Genomic DNA, 17,105 nt, shown 5'->3' on the forward strand with positions numbered 1-17,105 from the left:
AGCTGAGGAGAAGCCTTGCAGAGAGCTGTGACAGCAGCCACCTGTTAGACCAGCTGTAATCATGCTTAACTTTACCCTTTATACAATTTTAAATGTCTGGGTTGTGTTTTAAATGTAGTGTTTGTAGTTATATTAGCTTTAGAGACAGCTTATCAGGAAGTTATGGTACATGGCTTCTGACTTCGTTCTTCAGGGTGATGCTTGAGATTACACAAATGAGATGAAACGTGTTGGTCAGTGAGATCTGGAGGTGCTTACAGGTAGATTTTGTTACCATTCCACAGAGCCAGGTTAGCTGTTTTTCCTTTATGCTAACTGAAAGCATGCTGACCAGGTGCTAGCTGTAGACTCACATTGAACATGATTATGTTCAAGTCTAAGGAGTTTCCCAGAATGTCAAACTCATCTGGAAGTTTATTTGAATGGGTTGAAAATGTAAATATTATACAGGATCCTCTATCATAAATCAAATGCTTCACTCAGGGTTTACTTACTGCTGTTACAGCTGGAGTTGGTAACTCTTATTATCAAGACGACTTGGTTGTGTTTAACCATAATCATTATTGATAAATTATAAATAACGCCCTTTAATGAAGTGAAAAACATCATATAAAATATGTAGTGTCTAAAGTGTCTGTTTGTCTTTTCCAGGACATTAATGAGATGGTGCACACAGAGAGGCCAGACTGGCAAAGTGTCATGACTTACGTTACAGCCATCTACAAGTACTTTGAGACCTGACTTCACCGTCTCCCTCGCCCTTCTCCTGCAGCACAATCAGAGCCACACTGACCGTCATGAGCTCTCAGCAACAATCCAACTGCACGGTCAACTCTTCCTTACTCCCTCCCCATGCATCACAGCAGCACTGTCATGCTTGCAAGTGTGTCCACGCTATTTAACAACACTAACTGCAGACCAGGACTTTGCTGGACAAGTGCCACATCCTCACACTGCAGCTAAGGAGACCCTTGTGTGGAGTTGTAGTCCAGGGGCTTGCCTGTTTGTTTACCATTATACTAGAAAGCCATGAGAAGGACAGGATGTGAATACCTGTGGTTCATCTTTTCCTCCAATTCATGCCTGAAGTAGCAGCGTGAAAAAGAAGCCAAGTCTCAGTGCCTTCTATCTGGATTGGTCTTGCATACGTTTCTCCGCTCTGCACCCATTCTCCAGGTTGTAGTTTGTTCAAGGGGAATTCCATCAAATCTGACTTTAAACACTCTGCTTTGCAGCATAAGGTTTGTCATAGGCTTTTCTTCTTGATGGGGAATAATTACTGGATGTTTCCCCCCGTAAATGTTCAGTTTCTACATTATAAGAAACCAAAGGTTAGTCATGTTGGAATTTCCCCCTAAAACTTTGTAAATTCCCTTTGGTCAGACTTGAGACAGATGCAGGATTTTACTCCAAGTCTTCCAGATGTTGCAGTGCGATAACAGATGCCTCTCATACAACGGATAAAGTGCCTGTGTGAGTTTTGATGCAGGAGACCAGAAAACAAGCTCTTTTTTTCTTCTTCTCCAGTTTGTAAAGCTGAGGATTTGAGGAGTTGCCAAACTAGTTTCAGATTCATTCATTCATTGATGCTGATCACGACTGACTGCTTTCAAGGACAGGTGTGCACTTTGTTCTACAACTCTGCTGCACTTTTCTGTTGTTAAGCCGCACTAACACACTATGATAGGTTTTCTGTAATAGATCCAAGACTTTAGACTAATATTCATTTGAAGAACTATATAACGTGTTTGTATTTTATAGGCCTGGAGTTGCCGTCGTGCACTTCGTTCATTGGGCACATACAGCACACATTTCATCATAATCAAGCTATGAGTAACTAGAAAACTAGAACCTTAGATAATGGACTCAGCTGTAGATTTCATGCCAGGCTCTGGTTTTAGGAAGCAAGACTAGACACTTTCATGAGCTTTTTTAAAAATTTATTTTAGGCCAAAGCAGTGCTTCAGTTAAAGCAGCAGGTGGATGTTTTCAGTGATGCGTTTTGCTGCTTTCTTGCCAGTAACCAGACATGAAAACCTCAGTTTGGCTCTGATCTGTAAAGTGTGATCAAAAGTTCTGTGAACTGTCTGTGAAAAGCAAACGCCTTACCCTTCAAGGTCACCTCCTTCTGCACCTTTAGACTGCCTTCAGCTGCTATTTTTAGAGCTTTCCCTGGAAATTCTGTTCTGACTACTTGGATGTTTGTGTGTGCGATGCAAACAGGACCTCCTGTACTGTGTCAAATCAGTGACCCTTTAAGTTAAATTTCATCTTGTAGAAGAAAATGGTAGTGGTTAACACTTGCCTTCCTCGAGTCAAGAGTTCAAAATCAAGGTGCACAACTATGTGTCAAAAAAAGCAACAAGCACCCGCACCTCCCTTTATTGCTTTGTCCCCGAGTGTCCCAGATGTGAAAATCTGGATGTTTCGATGCAGATGTTTGCTTTCTGTGTACAATCGAGGTCTATGGTGAATTTATATATTTGCACCTGCAGGTGGCTAGAACTGGACTTCCAAAAGGTAATCAAATAAGCACATGAATGGTGCACAACGTGTGACCTTTAAGGGGGGAATCAGACATATTAAGATCAAACTCGTAGCAAGAAACCAAACGCATATGTTACACAAGATTTTAAACTCTTCCTTTAACGTCCAGAAATGTTGCAAGGCCGTTTATTTTAATTATACACAAATTATTAGGTAATCCATTTTGCAATATGCAAAATGTTTTGGTGATTTTGTGCTTTTGCGGTGTAAATAAAGTTGATAATATGACCAAGCATTACTAAGGAAATACTGTGGAGCACGATGCCATGTAATAACTCTAACTTCAGTCTGCACCATTACTGTCACGCTGTCTGACTGCTGTGTGCCTCAACATACCAAGTTCACTCTATTTATTTGCGTAGTGCATTATAGTGAAGTCAGTGCTAACGTTGTCTTACATGTTTATCGATTTATAACACACACACTTTGAATAGCTGCACTGAGATAAGCTTTTTTTTTTTTTAATGTATTCCACAATAATATCCTGCCTTAATAGTTCAGCAGATATTTCTCAGACTGAAAATGTGACATTTTTAAGCTGCAGCCGTATTTCCAGACCAGTTTCACAGTGCGGACGTGGTTTTGTGGAAAAACCCTCTCTTTCATGTTGGTGCCTCTCGAGAAACGCTGATCATGAGCGATGGCTGTGAATCTTTTTGTTTTTGAAGCTGATGTTGGACTTTCCTCTTCGTGTCTCCGGTTAAGGTGACTGTGGTGCGTAGAGCTGCCAGCTGGTATCAATAGCTGCATTAGAAACGACATTTTTCTGTGTTGATTTCGAAGCGAGCCGTTTGCCAAAAGCTCGTTGCTACTGTGTGTAAAACAGCGGTGGACATCCAGTGATCTGAAGTGAGCACACGAGCCCGTCACATCGACTGTTTGTGTACGAGATGGAGTGAGACTGAGTTATTTAATGACTTTTGAAGGCAGAGGCTCTTTGCTGATGGCGAGACGCTGAGGATTAGCAGCCTTTTGTTAGTTTTCTTTTAAAAAAACATTGTGCTCTGCCTGATTCCACCGCTGGCCCATGTGTTTTATTGCTCCCGACAGGAACGAGAGGCGCAAAGGAGATTCGAAGCCTCGCGATCCTGAAAGTGGAATGTGTTTTGATCACGCTTTAGTGATCTTGGGACCGTTTCTTTTTTACAACGTCCAGCGTGTGCTGACGTGTGGTGATTGATGACCGCCGAGCCCAGCCTGCTGAGGAGAGACCAGACGGCCAGCAAAAGCTAGGGCGCGCATTCCACCGCCACATGATGCAGCCGCGATGGACGACGTTGTTTGGTCCTTTAGAAAAAGGCCCTTAAAGAGGATGTGAAGAGAGCTTTATGTCTTTAGTGGGTCCACTACATCATGCTACTTGTATTTTTCTTTGTTTACTTGAAAATGCTCTGAGAATTTCACTGAACATGCTTTAATTTGTCTTTTTGTTTCCATGTTGCCTTTTTTCGTATTGTTTTAATAATAATACCACATTTTACAGTCTGATGCAGATTGTCGTTGAAGTGGATTTACTTTCCTGATCACACTACATGCAGTGCTGAAACAGTCCCTCAGCTAAGTGAAAGCTGATTGAATAAATGTGTGTATGTATGCGTGTGTGTATAAAGGGACTAAGCTACAGTATTAAGTGCACACTATGATGATAATCAGTTGTAAGAAATAAAAAAGCGTTCTGGTTTTGCTTTGTTTTTTCTCTCGTAGTTATAAAGGACCATTTGAACAGCCATGTTTGTTGTCCTTTTTCAGCCGTGGGCTGGGCTTGGGGAGGTGGGGGTGGTGGAGAAGATGTTCCTTCCCCAGGAAATGATGAGCATCAGAAACCTTATTTCCTGCATTCTGCTTCTCTTGCACCAGTTTATACGTTTGCTGCATCGTTCTGTGGTGCAAATGTCTTTAGTTAAAGGACAAAAATCAGGTACCACATAACAAACATAAAGTAGGACATAATCCAGTGTGGCTTTCAGATCGTCTCATTCATTATAGTTCACCACACACACACGGATATGAACTACTTGTTTGTCCTTCTGTTGCGCTTGCTTCTTTTCAGATCAAATGATCAAAACAGTGCAGGATGGTGGCATGGTGGTTAGCTCTGTTGCCTCACAGCCAGAAGGTCCTGAGTTTGACTCCAACAACTGGCGCAGGCCTTTCTGTGTGTAGTTGGCATGTTCTCCCATGTTTGCATGGGTTCTCTGTGGGTGCTATGGCTTCTCCCACAGACCAAAGACATGCATTTAGTGGGGTTCGGTTAATTGGCCATAGGAGTGAGTGCAAGTGGTTGTCTCTCACCCTGCCTTTTGCCCTGTGACTGCTGCGATATGCTCCAGGTGCCCCATCGCCCCCACTCCCGACCTTGTTAAGGATAAAAGGCTGGATGACAGTAAAACACTTATCCAGTTATCCGTTTTGTATTAGACTGATTTATGTGTTTCATTGTGTAACCTGCTGGATGTTTAGTTAATTGCTCATGTATAAAACCTCCCAACATTCCAGTTATCTTATCACATACCTTTGATGGTCTTAGGAAGTCAAGTACATCTCATCTATTACCAAGTAGCCTGAAAACAAGAAGCAGGCTACATTACCTCAGAAGTACTGGATAAACAGCACTTCTATATTGGAAAACAAATTACTACTAAACCTTAGCTCCCATTTTCTTCCATGGTCATCGACGTGCTTACACATGGTACCAGCTGACTGATCACAACACTATAGTACTGTGAAAAAGTCTCAAATCAAACAATTTTTTTTTAGATTTTGCAAGGAAAATGGAAAATGGGTGCAAAAATGTATTGAATCATGTACAAACATGCTCGAAAATACAGTATGGAAAACAGATTTTGCAAAACTTCAAGTTTCAATATTTGGTACAAGCCTGGAAAATCTTAGGCAGCTTTCTTGTCATTCCTGTAAGAAGTGTTCAGGAACAATTCTTCAGGCTTCTTCAAGGACATTCAATTCAGCTTTGTTTTTAAAGTGCCAAATGACAAAGACAGTCGCCTTAAGGCCATTTATACTGTCAGGTAAAGACCCTACAATAATAAAAAAGACTGAGAGATTCAGAACTCTTCTGCCTTTTGTTCCATTCTCTGTCAGGATGATCCCACACTGCTTCAGTAATGTCTATCCAGGTGTGCTTTTATTGCTTTGGCAGTGATCATATTCACGCTCAAGAATGGTGTTGTTGGCAATCAGATGGTTTCCAGATGTTACATGGTGGTTCAAAATCTGACCCAGTACTTTTCTGTCTTCATAATTCCATCAATTTTGGAAAGATCGCCAACACCACTGAGCCTCTACTGTTTTTACAGATGGCTGTAGACACTCCCTGTCCCTCTCACTCAACCTCTCTGTACATACTGATGACAAACCAAGAACTTCAGAATTGGATTCATCACTCATAAGACCCCTTACTGACTTACTGAATTTTGTTCTTGTGTAACTTCCTCGTCCTTTCCTCTCTGTTTCCCTTCATTAAGAATGGCTTCCTAACAGCTAACCTTTATTGACACCATTTCTGATGACACTTCTGTCTCATCAAGATATGCCAAGTTTTTAGCAAACATCTTTTTGAGAATCTTGCTGTACAAACACTATTTTATGCCTGTCAGACTGTCTTTGGTGTTCAGATGAAGAAATTGGAGCGAATCCTGTGCTTTTGTAACAAGATGGTAACACAATACAGAAAGACATTTTAAAATTGATTCTTTGCCAAGTTGTCTGTTATGTGTAGATAAAGCTTATTGTTGTGTCTACACACACAACACTCCATCAGTTGAGTTAGGTGCCTTTTCTTTCTTTTCCTTTGTATTTTTAATTGAATGATTCACAGGTCAGTGTGAAGGGGCATAATACGCACACAGACACAAAATGTCTCTAATAAAATGTCAGGTACAACGACTAGACTGAAAGTTGGTGAAAAATCAGCAAATATCCCAAAGAAACCCTTTGGGAGACTTTCGGGAAGCCTGAAGAACTGTTGGACAAGACTACTTTTAAAAGAATGACTTTTAAAGAAAAGGCGAGAAAGCGAGACGGAGTTGAGTCAGGGGTGGTGACGGTTCATACCGGACGACGGGATTTAAAAAGAGCGCACATCCCCCTGAAATCTGCACCTTTGTTTATGTCACGCAGGGTTTGAACCTCGCCCGGGGCTAGAACATTACATTTCCACTCAACATACATTATCCAGGTAATAAAACGCGACAGAGCTCTGGTACCGAGCACTAACCGGATAATTGTCCCTCTGTGTTAGAAAGATAACCGGCTTAACTGATTCAGAGCATCTCAAGTTGCACAGCAGACACACCGTGTTTAACGCGTGACATCATCACCATCATCACGTATACACAGCATGCTTTTAGCTGTCTGACCCCGAAGAGGAAACTGAGGTACAGCCAGCCTGTTTTATGGAGGGTGTGTGTGTGTGAGAGAGAGAGCGAGAGACACTCACTTGACCGGAGCAGAGCGAGAGTAAAGAGCAGATCTCATCTTTGTGAAGTGACAAAAGCAGGAGTCTTCTTTCTTTCAGTGGAGACACGTCGATCAGAGCTCGATGGTGTGTTTTTATTATTGAGCTGCGCTTTAAAGTCAACTTTACAAAAAGAAGAAAAAAAAAAGTGAAGTGCAGCTGGACGGAAAATTTAAGGCGTGAATTGAAGAAGTTGGTCGCTCAGTGGGAAGTGAAAACCGTCATTTGCGTAATATTTTTAAGTCGACTTTTTCTGTCGCCTCGTTTCATCAAGTGCCTTTGGATATCAAAATTTTGCCATTTGTAGGAAAGGAAGCCTGCGGAGAGAAAGGTAAGCCGTGCGCGCCGACTGACTGCATCTTGCGCAAAAATGAATTAAACGCAGACTTCACTTTCACTGGCAGTGCTTTCAGTTTTCACACTATGAACACGTGAATGAACATTTTCATGTAACAGTCGTATTTTTGCTTTAGTGCCCACGGCAAGATGAGAAACAGGTGAGGTTTCTGTGGAAACTGATGTCTAGTGCGTATTTGCATACTGTGGGTTTTCTCAGAGGCTTGCAGAAAAAAAGTCTGCTGATAGTGATTCCACAAAATCCCCGGTGAGCTTATTATAACACGGCCTGTTGAACACTTAACCTAATAAATGAAATACTTCATCTCTTAAACCTGTATTGCGACCTGGGCTTCCTCTGCAACCGGAAGACTCGAGATTCAGTAATAAAACAGCTGTAGTGCCGTAATTAGTTTATGTTGCACAGAAATAATGCAGCTTTGCTTGTCCTCACAATCAATTACATCATGTTCAAGTGCAAAAGAAGAAGAAGAAAAGACATAAAAAGCAAAAACAAACGAGCAAAACATTACCATCACAGTATCAGGTACCCCTGTTGTCCTGCAATCATTGTTTTTATGACACATAATCTGAATAATTCTTCTAAAATGCAACATATGAAATGATAACAGCACTGCTGGCGCTGTGGTCCCTCTATTAAAGTGTCAAATGTTACATATGCTTAAATTAATTTGTTTTTAACAAGTCTCCTCCCTAAGGTGTAGTAGCATGTACATGTTAGAGTGGAGGATGTTGATTCATAAACTATGTTACATAAACTGGTGACAGTGGTCACAGAACAGTGTGACATCATCTGTGAAGTCAAAGATGTTACCTAGCAACTAGAGACCTTGTGAAATGGGAACACCACTCATTCAAAGTACCCCGACCGGACAGTGCACTTGGTCAGGGCCTGAGCTGCACAGCCACCAGGTCTGAGGCAGAAAGAATAAACGTTTGTCTCCATGTGAAGAACACACATACAGAGATTCCTTGATTTATTAGCGAGATTGCCACAACAGGTGGGGGGTCACTGTGCACAGCTGCTTTCTGCCCCTGGTGTCTTCATGTGAGTAACTGTGGCCATGAGTCAAGTGCAGACACAAAGACAGAGTCAAGTGGACTGTGTCACACAGCAGTGACCACTCTACTTTACTCGTCTTTTGTGATTTGTTACAGGCTGTTACTTGATGTAGGACACATATTCAGTGTGTGTTTAGTTTCATCATAAACTGGGTGTTGTTTAATAAGACTGGTTTTATAAGTAGACATCAGTTAACTGTCACTGTTTAGACCAGTAGGCCTGTTTTCAACACTTACCACAAAATATCCATAACTTTTTTCTAACCATTCATCTAGAAATGTTTCCATTTTTTTCAGCAGTTGCGTATCCATAAAATTTTGAACCATTAGTTTTTATCTTTAGCTTTCATTTATCCAGTTCTATGCTACACGACTCTAAGCTACACATTTAAGTATTTATCTACTATGTATATAACTATAAGATAACCTAATAAAGGTTATCTTATCTTATCTTATCTTATGTCTAATTTAACAACTATGACCTGCTTCAACCACTACCTACTCTTGTCGTTAGCTTTAGCAATTTCACCTGTAATATCCAAATATTTAGTTACTACTTTTATCCAATACCATTATCCAGTTTACAGCTACCTGCTAATTCCAGCTAACAGGTATTTATTCATAATTGCAATGCCCTATTTTCACTCATTTATCCATCTGTTTTAGGCTACTTTAAATCCCTGTTATCCAGTAGCTTACTCTTCGCTATCAGTATATTTTTAACTATATCTAGAGCCTAAGCTAATGGTTTAAGCTAACACTCGTTTTGTTTGAAGGGTGTCTCTCCCTTTGTGTCTTTACTTTTTACATTTTGAGCTCTAAGTCATTACAAATTGTGAAGCCAAAAATTGGCATATAGCTAACAATGACATTGCCTTCATAATAAATCGGTCAGACTTGAAAATCCATTTTTTTTGGCTAATTGTTTTAGCCCAGTTGTTAATTTCTTGACACACTCTCACCATAAAATCTACTGTTTAAGCCCAGATTTCATTATATTATTTAATCAGACTGTAATTTTGATCACTGTTACCTGCTTCTCAATATGCTACGATGCTTTAGTGCAAAAGAGTCAACACAGATGCTCAGAGATAGTGAGGCGACTCACTGTGCTTGCAGCAGTATTGGCACTTTGTATGGACAGCATAGCGAGAGCCTGCGGTGACAGGAAGCTCAAGTTTTAATTTTCTCTTGTGCAGTGGTAAAGGGTGGTGATGTGCTGTGGTTTATTGTTGGTGTGCTGCATTGGCTGACTTCTTCTTTATCTTTCTCAGTACAAAGATACTAATAAATATCAATATTTGTACAGATTTCATCCCTCAAAGTGGCTGCTGTGAACCAAAGCTTGCACCCTAACCCTGTCTCACTATTACTCCCTGGAGCTTCTCTGATGTGTCTCATAATTTTATTTTAGGACAGCTTCTTACTGTGTGGCTAGCATGGGAGAATCACTGGTGCAGTTTTAAGAAATTCATGATTTCCTTTCTTGTCCTTTGGGATTATTACTGTGAAGTACTGATACATAAAAAACACTGGAATTCTAGTCGCACACCAACATCTCTTAAAACAGCAACAGTTAAAACTTTATTTATAAGCCCTTTGGAATTAAAAGGATATCTCCTGATGACACGCAAACGTGGAATAGCAGTATTTTAGTATTAATGGCTCATCTAACCCTGAGGGAAAAGCATGACTGGGAGAGCAAAGACCTTTGTGTTCCATCACAGCTGGTATCTTTGAAAACTCAGTCTAACCTTCACAAACATCCCCTCAGAGGGAATTCAGCAGCACAAAAACAGCTTCTATTTGTAAGCTCAGTGAGCTGCGTGCTGACGGCTCAAAGCTATCAAGGCATCTAAACTATAGTCTGACTGAGAATAGACCACAAGCCATATCAAACTTCCAAGAATTGTGCTACAATTCTTTTTTTCCCTCTCGCCACGATATTTCACCCAAAAATGTTTACAAAGGTGTTTGCTCTTATCTGCTTTTGTACTGCAGAGTTGTAATACTGCTCGTATGAAGCGTACTTCTTTTTTGACAGCTTCCTTATCCTGTTGACAGCAAAACTTAACTCTAGTCAAAACTGCAAGTCATGGAAAAGAGAAAAACATGCTCTAAACTCATGTTTAAATGCATTAAACGCAACACTTTACCAACACGCTTGCAGACACAGTTCCATACTAATGTGTTTCCACCCATTTAAACTTATAGAAAAGAAGATTTTAAATATGAATTTACCATTTTCCATCATCACGCTTATTCTCTTTTGGATCATTTTGTCTGTTTCTTGTAAAAGGTTTAATTTTCTTTGATTGGAGTTCGGTTTTATCCACCTTTTTGTTATTTGTTTAAGTCTTTTTTCTCAAAATTCAGATCATATCATTCCCACCTCAGATGAGGTCAATGAGAGATTTTGTGAGTATAAAATATTTTACCTTTAAAAACAGAGCTTTTGAAAATAAATTCCTTTATGGCACAAAAAGCCCTTTGATTCACTGTATTGCATCATTTAATGTGACTTGAACCAAAAAAGCCATCTGCTATCTACAAATACATTGTACTCAGCATTAAGACTTTAGTCCTATTTGATCATTAGAAGTCATTTCTGGGGTCAAAAACGATATTTGTTTTTCAAAGAAATTTCCAAATTCCAAAATAAGGAATTGGTAGTTTCAAGATCAGATTACATTACATGTGTTCCTTTCCTTTGTTGGTTATTTCTGTTCCCTGTTCATCTTCCCGTTTTATCATTATTTTACCTTTTGTTGCATCCTAATGATATTTTGCAAAATAGGGAAATCTTTTCAAGTACGAAGCTTAACTTTTTCTTCTTCTTTTCTTCTGTTTTTTTCCCTCTTTTGTTTGTGTGTGTGTGTGTGTGTGTATTCCTGTCTAGCTATCCTTGTGAGGACCAAAATCTGCATTCTACTATACTTGTGAGAACCAACAGTCACTTGTGAGAACACACATACCGGTCCTCACAAGTTTGAAGGCCTTTTTGAGGCTCAAAATGTGGCTTTAGGGTCAGGGTTACAATTAGGTTCTGGTTAGGTTTAGGGTAAGGGGCTAGGGAAACCATTATGTCAATGAAGATAGCTGCCTGGGTTGGTAAAAACAAACCTAATATTGAAATATTACTTTTTAATCATATTTGGAAAAATTGCTAACAAAGAATTGATCATTTATACACATATAGTCATATAATCACGTATAATATTAATAATAATAATAATAATAATGGATTGCATTTATATAGAGCTTTTCGAGAACCTCAAAGCGCTGTACAATTCCACTATTCATTCACTCTCACATTCACACACTTGTGCTTTTCAATAAAAGCACAAGTAATACATTTATTTACTTATCTTTGGTCTTATCTGTTTTGAATTGCCTGAAAGACAGCAGCTACAAAACCCACTACGATACTCTGAGTGTGACTCATCTCTCAACGCGCACTTTTTGTGGTCACAATGTTTCGTTTTAGTTTTAGCGCTCACAGAACTGAGAGAATCGCATTTTAGCCGTCGTATAATACTGTACAGCATGCATTATAAAACTGGACACACAGGATTTTCACTGTAGCAGAACCTTTTGTCCTGAACCTGCTGTAACAAATAATAACAGTAAATATCTAACAGCTACATTTACCAGCATGTAGCATTTACACTGTGTACAGCGCAGCTTCTGGAATCAACACTAACATGTTCACATACTTTGTAGAATTGAGGCTTTGCAGTTTAGTACAGCCAGCCTTTTAGTTGACCATCTACAGTTATGTTAAGGTCATAGTTAACTGTTATAACTGTGAAAGGTGATTTTTACTGTAATATTAATGTACATTTTCAAAATAAGCTGCTGCATGGACGTGCCTCAGACGATAGCAGGCTTAAGGCCAATGCAGCGTCACACCTCTGAACTTTCTATTGTATGTGATCACAACTGTTGCAGAAGTAATCCATAAAACAGGTTCACGTTGAGTTCAGTGCCCATTTCTCTTGAATTATCACAAGATAAGATCGCATTTCTTATTTTTCCCTGTTTTTTTTACTAGTTGAAAATCTTTATCTACCACAGGAGTCAAGGTCTGCTGTTCTTGGCTACACAAATGCTGGAAATCACATCGCAAATCCACGACAATCAAAGTCTAAACAAAACATAATGGATATAAACTTCTAAATTGAGTGTCTGAACTTAAACATCAGAAACTGTCACAAGTCTGTGCTTGTCAGAGCAAATCTGAATTATGTTGCAGTATTGTAGTATAACATCGGATTTTAGCACAGTATAAATGATTCAAACTGCATTTTGACAGCAGTTTGCTACAACGTGGAGCCGTGCATGCTCGTGCTGATGGAGGCTACACAAGTTGCTCTCCCACTGCCCTTTTGCAGGGTCAGAAAGACTGTTTATAGGAGGCATCAGCAACTAAAAGTCTCACACAACCGAACAGTGACATTGCTTCTTTTTTTTTGCAGTGTAATGTGGCTTTATGAAAGGTGTCTGTGGTTTTATTAAAGCTGCTGATGCTTCTGGAAATATTGTGACTATATATAAGTGTACCCTATAACGCCCATATAAGTGTACTTCATAACTGATAAGAAGGAACCTGTATTGTGTTTGTAGATCTTTCAAATGCAAACAGGGTGCCTCGCTTTATACCCAATACAAAGTCCCATATTCACTTCCTCTACTGTAGGAGCATTTCTTCTTTTTCACTTTTGCACCTTTTTTTTTTTATTTCCAACAGAGCGATGTCACTGTGATGTCTGTTGCTGGCATCATCTCAGCCTTTCAAGGAGCTCGTGGGAAAAGGACGCCGAGGGGAAGGAGCTGAGGGGAGAGGACAGCAGAAGAGCTTTTTTATGAGGACAGAATGGAGGTGACTGCACCCTGCATGCGGAGTGATGATAGCTCCATGTGATTCATTTTTCTTTTTCAGTATTTTAAGCTGAGCAGGTGTGAAGGAGTCACTGTTTTGTGGAATCTAGTGGCTGTTTCTCTGGAGGTGACAAGGCTGAGTTCAGCAGCTGCTAGGCTGCAGCTATGGACGTTGAGGTGAGATTTCCTCCCCCCGCATTAGTGACCTCTTCGCTGTTTGCCTCATCATGCGGGACAAATTTTTCTACATCACCCTGGAGCTGCTGATTGCCATCTTCTCAGTGCTGGGAAATGTGTTGGTCTGCTGGGCCGTGGCCCTCAACAGTAACCTCCAGAGCATCACCAACTTCTTCGTGGTGTCGCTGGCTGTGGCCGACATCGCCGTGGGCGTCCTGGCCATTCCCTTTGCCATTGTCATCAGCATCGGGTTCTGCTCCAACTTCTATGGCTGCCTGTTTATTGCGTGCTTTGTGCTGGTTCTCACACAGAGCTCCATCTTTAGTCTGCTGGCCATCGCTATAGATCGCTACATTGCAATCAAGATACCACTCAGGTCAGTAACCATGAGGAAAAGTGGATCATTTATCATTTATTGGTGCAAAATTAATGAGTTAATAGAATAAGTGAAATCCTTTATAACTGCATTATTACGTGTGTTAATAAGGCACCAATAAACAGTTGATTAGCATTAGTAAAACAGCTGATTACTACTTAAAAACCATTTTTTCAACATGTCCAAGCACAGAAAGAAACGAAGATCAGATTTGGAAAACAAAATAGGAACGTTTTAACTCTTAATTAATTCTTACTTTAGTCCAATGTGTGTTTTTAATCAGAAGCAGTAGAATTCTCACGATGACGCCCAACGTTTCATTTCATTTCTGTCGGTTAAAACATTTGACATTTGAACCAGATATTCCATGGCTGAATAAGACTGTTCAGAAACAGCGTCTCCCACAGGGCAAATTCCCCCCGGAGCAATCAAACAAATATCGCTCTAATTGCTTACACAGACTGTGTAAGCCTGTTTTGTAAACTTACTTTTATTATTGTAATGTAAAAATAACAACAAAAAAGCTCCAAACCCAGTGAGATGTTGATTTAACATGCAAATTTGCCAACGACGGTGCATCTGCAGACCTGACAGGCTAAACCAGTGACAGTGATGCTGTGACCTCATCGTTACCGCACTGCTGCGCCGGTCAGACGTCTCGCCCTTTAGGGCTCGAACACACTCCTCCTGCTGAACATACGTATGTAAGGGCTCTTCTGCGTTGTGTTTGTACATCCCTAAAGAGGGGGGGGGGGGGGGGGTGTTTTTGCAGTATTAACCTTTGCACTTTAACATCTGAAGAATGTGATAGAAACAAGCCAAATGTCTCAGCTGCTCTCCCACACTGTGCTACAGGCGAACCAAAAATAGGCTCCTTCCTTTGAGGAGTCCTGAGTCCTGAAAGACTCAGTTTGTTTATTCTTGTCTCTTGTAGTTCCGGTATGAGAGTTGCTTCCACGGAACGATCGCATAAGCAAATGATAAATCAGCGGGGTACTTTCGTATACAGTAATAATTAATTCAAACAAGGGACGGAAGCTTTCTTATGAGGTTTATAGAGGTCATTGTGGCAGAGGGAAACAAACCTTTATCTCTGAGTTCTCAGGAGCTGAAAGACAATTGAAGCTTGACACGTGTATTGTCTCCCTGTCCAGGTACAACAGCTTGGTGACAGGACAGCGGGCTCGAGGCATCATTGCCATATGCTGGATTTTATCCATCATCATCGGTTTGACCCCCATGATGGGCTGGCATGGTGGGGAGTCAAGAAACGGCACCAACGAAACCAAAAGCAGCCCCTGCCAGCCGGGCATGATGGAGTGCCTGTTTGAGGATGTTGTCGACATGGAGTACATGGTCTACTTCAACTTTTTTGCTTGTGTGCTGATCCCCTTGCTGCTAATGTTGGCCATCTACCTGTGTATCTTCATGGCAGCTCGCCACCAGCTCATGCTGATTGAAGTAAAAGCGTCTCATGGGGAAAAGTCCCGCTCCGTCCTGCAGAAAGAGGTCCAGGCTGCCAAGTCTCTGGCCATCATTGTGGGCCTGTTTGCGGTCTGCTGGCTTCCTTTACATATCATTAACTGCTTCACCCTCTTCTGTCCTCAGTGTGATCGTCCTCCTGATTTGGTTATGTATGTGGCCATTATCCTATCCCATGCCAACTCTGTGGTCAACCCCTTCATCTACGCCTACCGCATCCGAGAGTTCCGGCACACCTTCCGTAGGATTATTAGGCGGCACATCCTGGGGAAGCGGGAGGTGTTTGAGAGCAGCGGGAGTAAGCGGAACTCTACTCACAACAGCATCACAGACTCCATCAGGCTCAAAGCAAATGGCCTCAGCTTTGACCTTTTCACAGAGCACAGCAGCAGTACCTGTGAGAACTCCTGCCGCTGTCCTGCTCACATCTCCCCTTTAGAGGGTGGTCTGGCAACAGTGTCTCACCCGCCTCTGTCAGTTGTTATCGCCCACTGCCCCAAAGTGGGGACGTGTCCACTTCAAGCCCTCAGGCAGACTCAGCTCCCGGCGGGGAACGACTGCTCTGAACCAGAGATCCTGGAGGAAAACTGCAGACAGAACCTCGCCCCAGCACAGGTTGCACTGCTGTTCAACACCCAGGACAGGAAGAGCTGCTGTAGCGAGCTAGATAAAGTGCACTGATCTATGCGCCGCAGGGATCATTTGCTAATTCCTCGCAGTTAGTTGTGAATGTCTGCTCAGGATCACCATGAATCTCTAATTTCCAATGGGAGTACTGTAAACAGCTGACAGACAATGAATGTCACTCACTGAGATAAACGAAACAGGACTGAAAACTGTCTCTACTATTTAAATACAGTGACATGTCAATTGAACTCAGAATAAGTCTAAAAGGCACCGCTATTGTTACCGGAAGGCTACGTCTTATCAACCCACATGACCGGGGGTGGTTTGTAATGTGCAGCCACTTCACAAGTTGTTCTGTGGAAATTTCAACACCATCCATGAATGTATGCTTATTTAAGTCAAATTCAGATGATACAATTGACACAGTTTGATGAAAAATGGGAAATTATCTGCAGATGTCCATTACTGCTCTCTATGTTCTCACAAGTAGACTGGCACCAAGTGCTGTCTTTAAATAAATCCTTTCACACTTTTAATGTGTGCTTGCTGTGTATACATTTTTGCAATGGCTGCAATATCCCTGTCTTTATTCAGGAGCTGCAGGAACACCTCCAGACATCCCACTGGCTTTTCAGCAGACAGGCTCGTGATCTGGTCATTCGGAGAAATGGTGGATTAAATTGTCATCATTTTTGGCGTTTCTTTATTTTTGTAGTTTTTATCAGAACAGCTCTTGAGGCCTATTCCTTGTTAAAGATTTCACAGCCAAAAAAGATGTCCTGTGTCCTCCTGTGGGGCAAAGGACACAGGAGATCTTTTGAGCTGTAAATCTTATCTCCTCAGCTGGATCACCTCATCTCAAATAAGAAAACTTTTTTTTTTTTTTGCATTATGGCCGTGAAACTTTATCTTCATACAATAAATACTTTTCTGGATGTGGTTCTTTTGAATGATGGTCCACAGACGCACTTTCAAGACATTGTTTTGCACTGAACTATGAGGCAATGATTGAATGTCAATGTCTCAAAACAATGAGATAAAAGCCAAAAAATTTTTATTTGTCGTTCTTACCATCAAATTGAATCAAGTTCTATAATTTTTAAAAGATACATCATAAAAGGT

At 40.9% G+C, this 17,105-nt stretch overlaps 2 protein-coding genes across 4 annotated transcripts in view; both read left to right on the forward strand.

Annotated features, from left to right (window-relative positions):
- specc1la (sperm antigen with calponin homology and coiled-coil domains 1-like a) overlaps nt 1–4,274 on the forward strand; it is a 28,246-nt gene extending 23,972 nt beyond the window's left edge. The window contains exon 16 of the mRNA XM_026187540.1: nt 652–4,274. Coding sequence (XP_026043325.1) covers nt 652–741 — 90 coding nt within the window. The 3' untranslated portion in view covers nt 742–4,274. The remainder of the gene's footprint in view (nt 1–651) is intronic.
- A 2,657-nt stretch (nt 4,275–6,931) lies between these two features.
- adora2aa (adenosine A2a receptor a) lies at nt 6,932–17,054 on the forward strand. 3 transcript variants are annotated; one of them, XM_026188646.1, is made up of 4 exons: nt 6,932–7,352; nt 13,191–13,874; nt 15,029–15,383; nt 15,483–17,054. In XM_026188646.1, exons 2-4 carry the CDS (start codon nt 13,549–13,551, stop codon nt 16,035–16,037), a joined length of 1,236 nt encoding a protein of 411 aa, XP_026044431.1. In that variant the 5' UTR covers nt 6,932–7,352; nt 13,191–13,548; the 3' UTR covers nt 16,038–17,054. The 3 variants fall into 3 exon arrangements, with proteins under 3 accessions (XP_026044431.1, XP_026044428.1, XP_026044429.1); XM_026188643.1 differs by having other exon boundaries at nt 15,029–17,054; XM_026188644.1 differs by lacking the exon at nt 6,932–7,352 and adding an exon at nt 8,912–9,051 and having other exon boundaries at nt 15,029–17,054.
- Nucleotides 17,055–17,105: the final 51 nt, after the last annotated feature.

Source organism: Astatotilapia calliptera, chromosome 12 (genome assembly GCF_900246225.1).
Source record: "Astatotilapia calliptera chromosome 12, fAstCal1.2, whole genome shotgun sequence".
NCBI lineage: Eukaryota > Metazoa > Chordata > Actinopteri > Cichliformes > Cichlidae > Astatotilapia > Astatotilapia calliptera.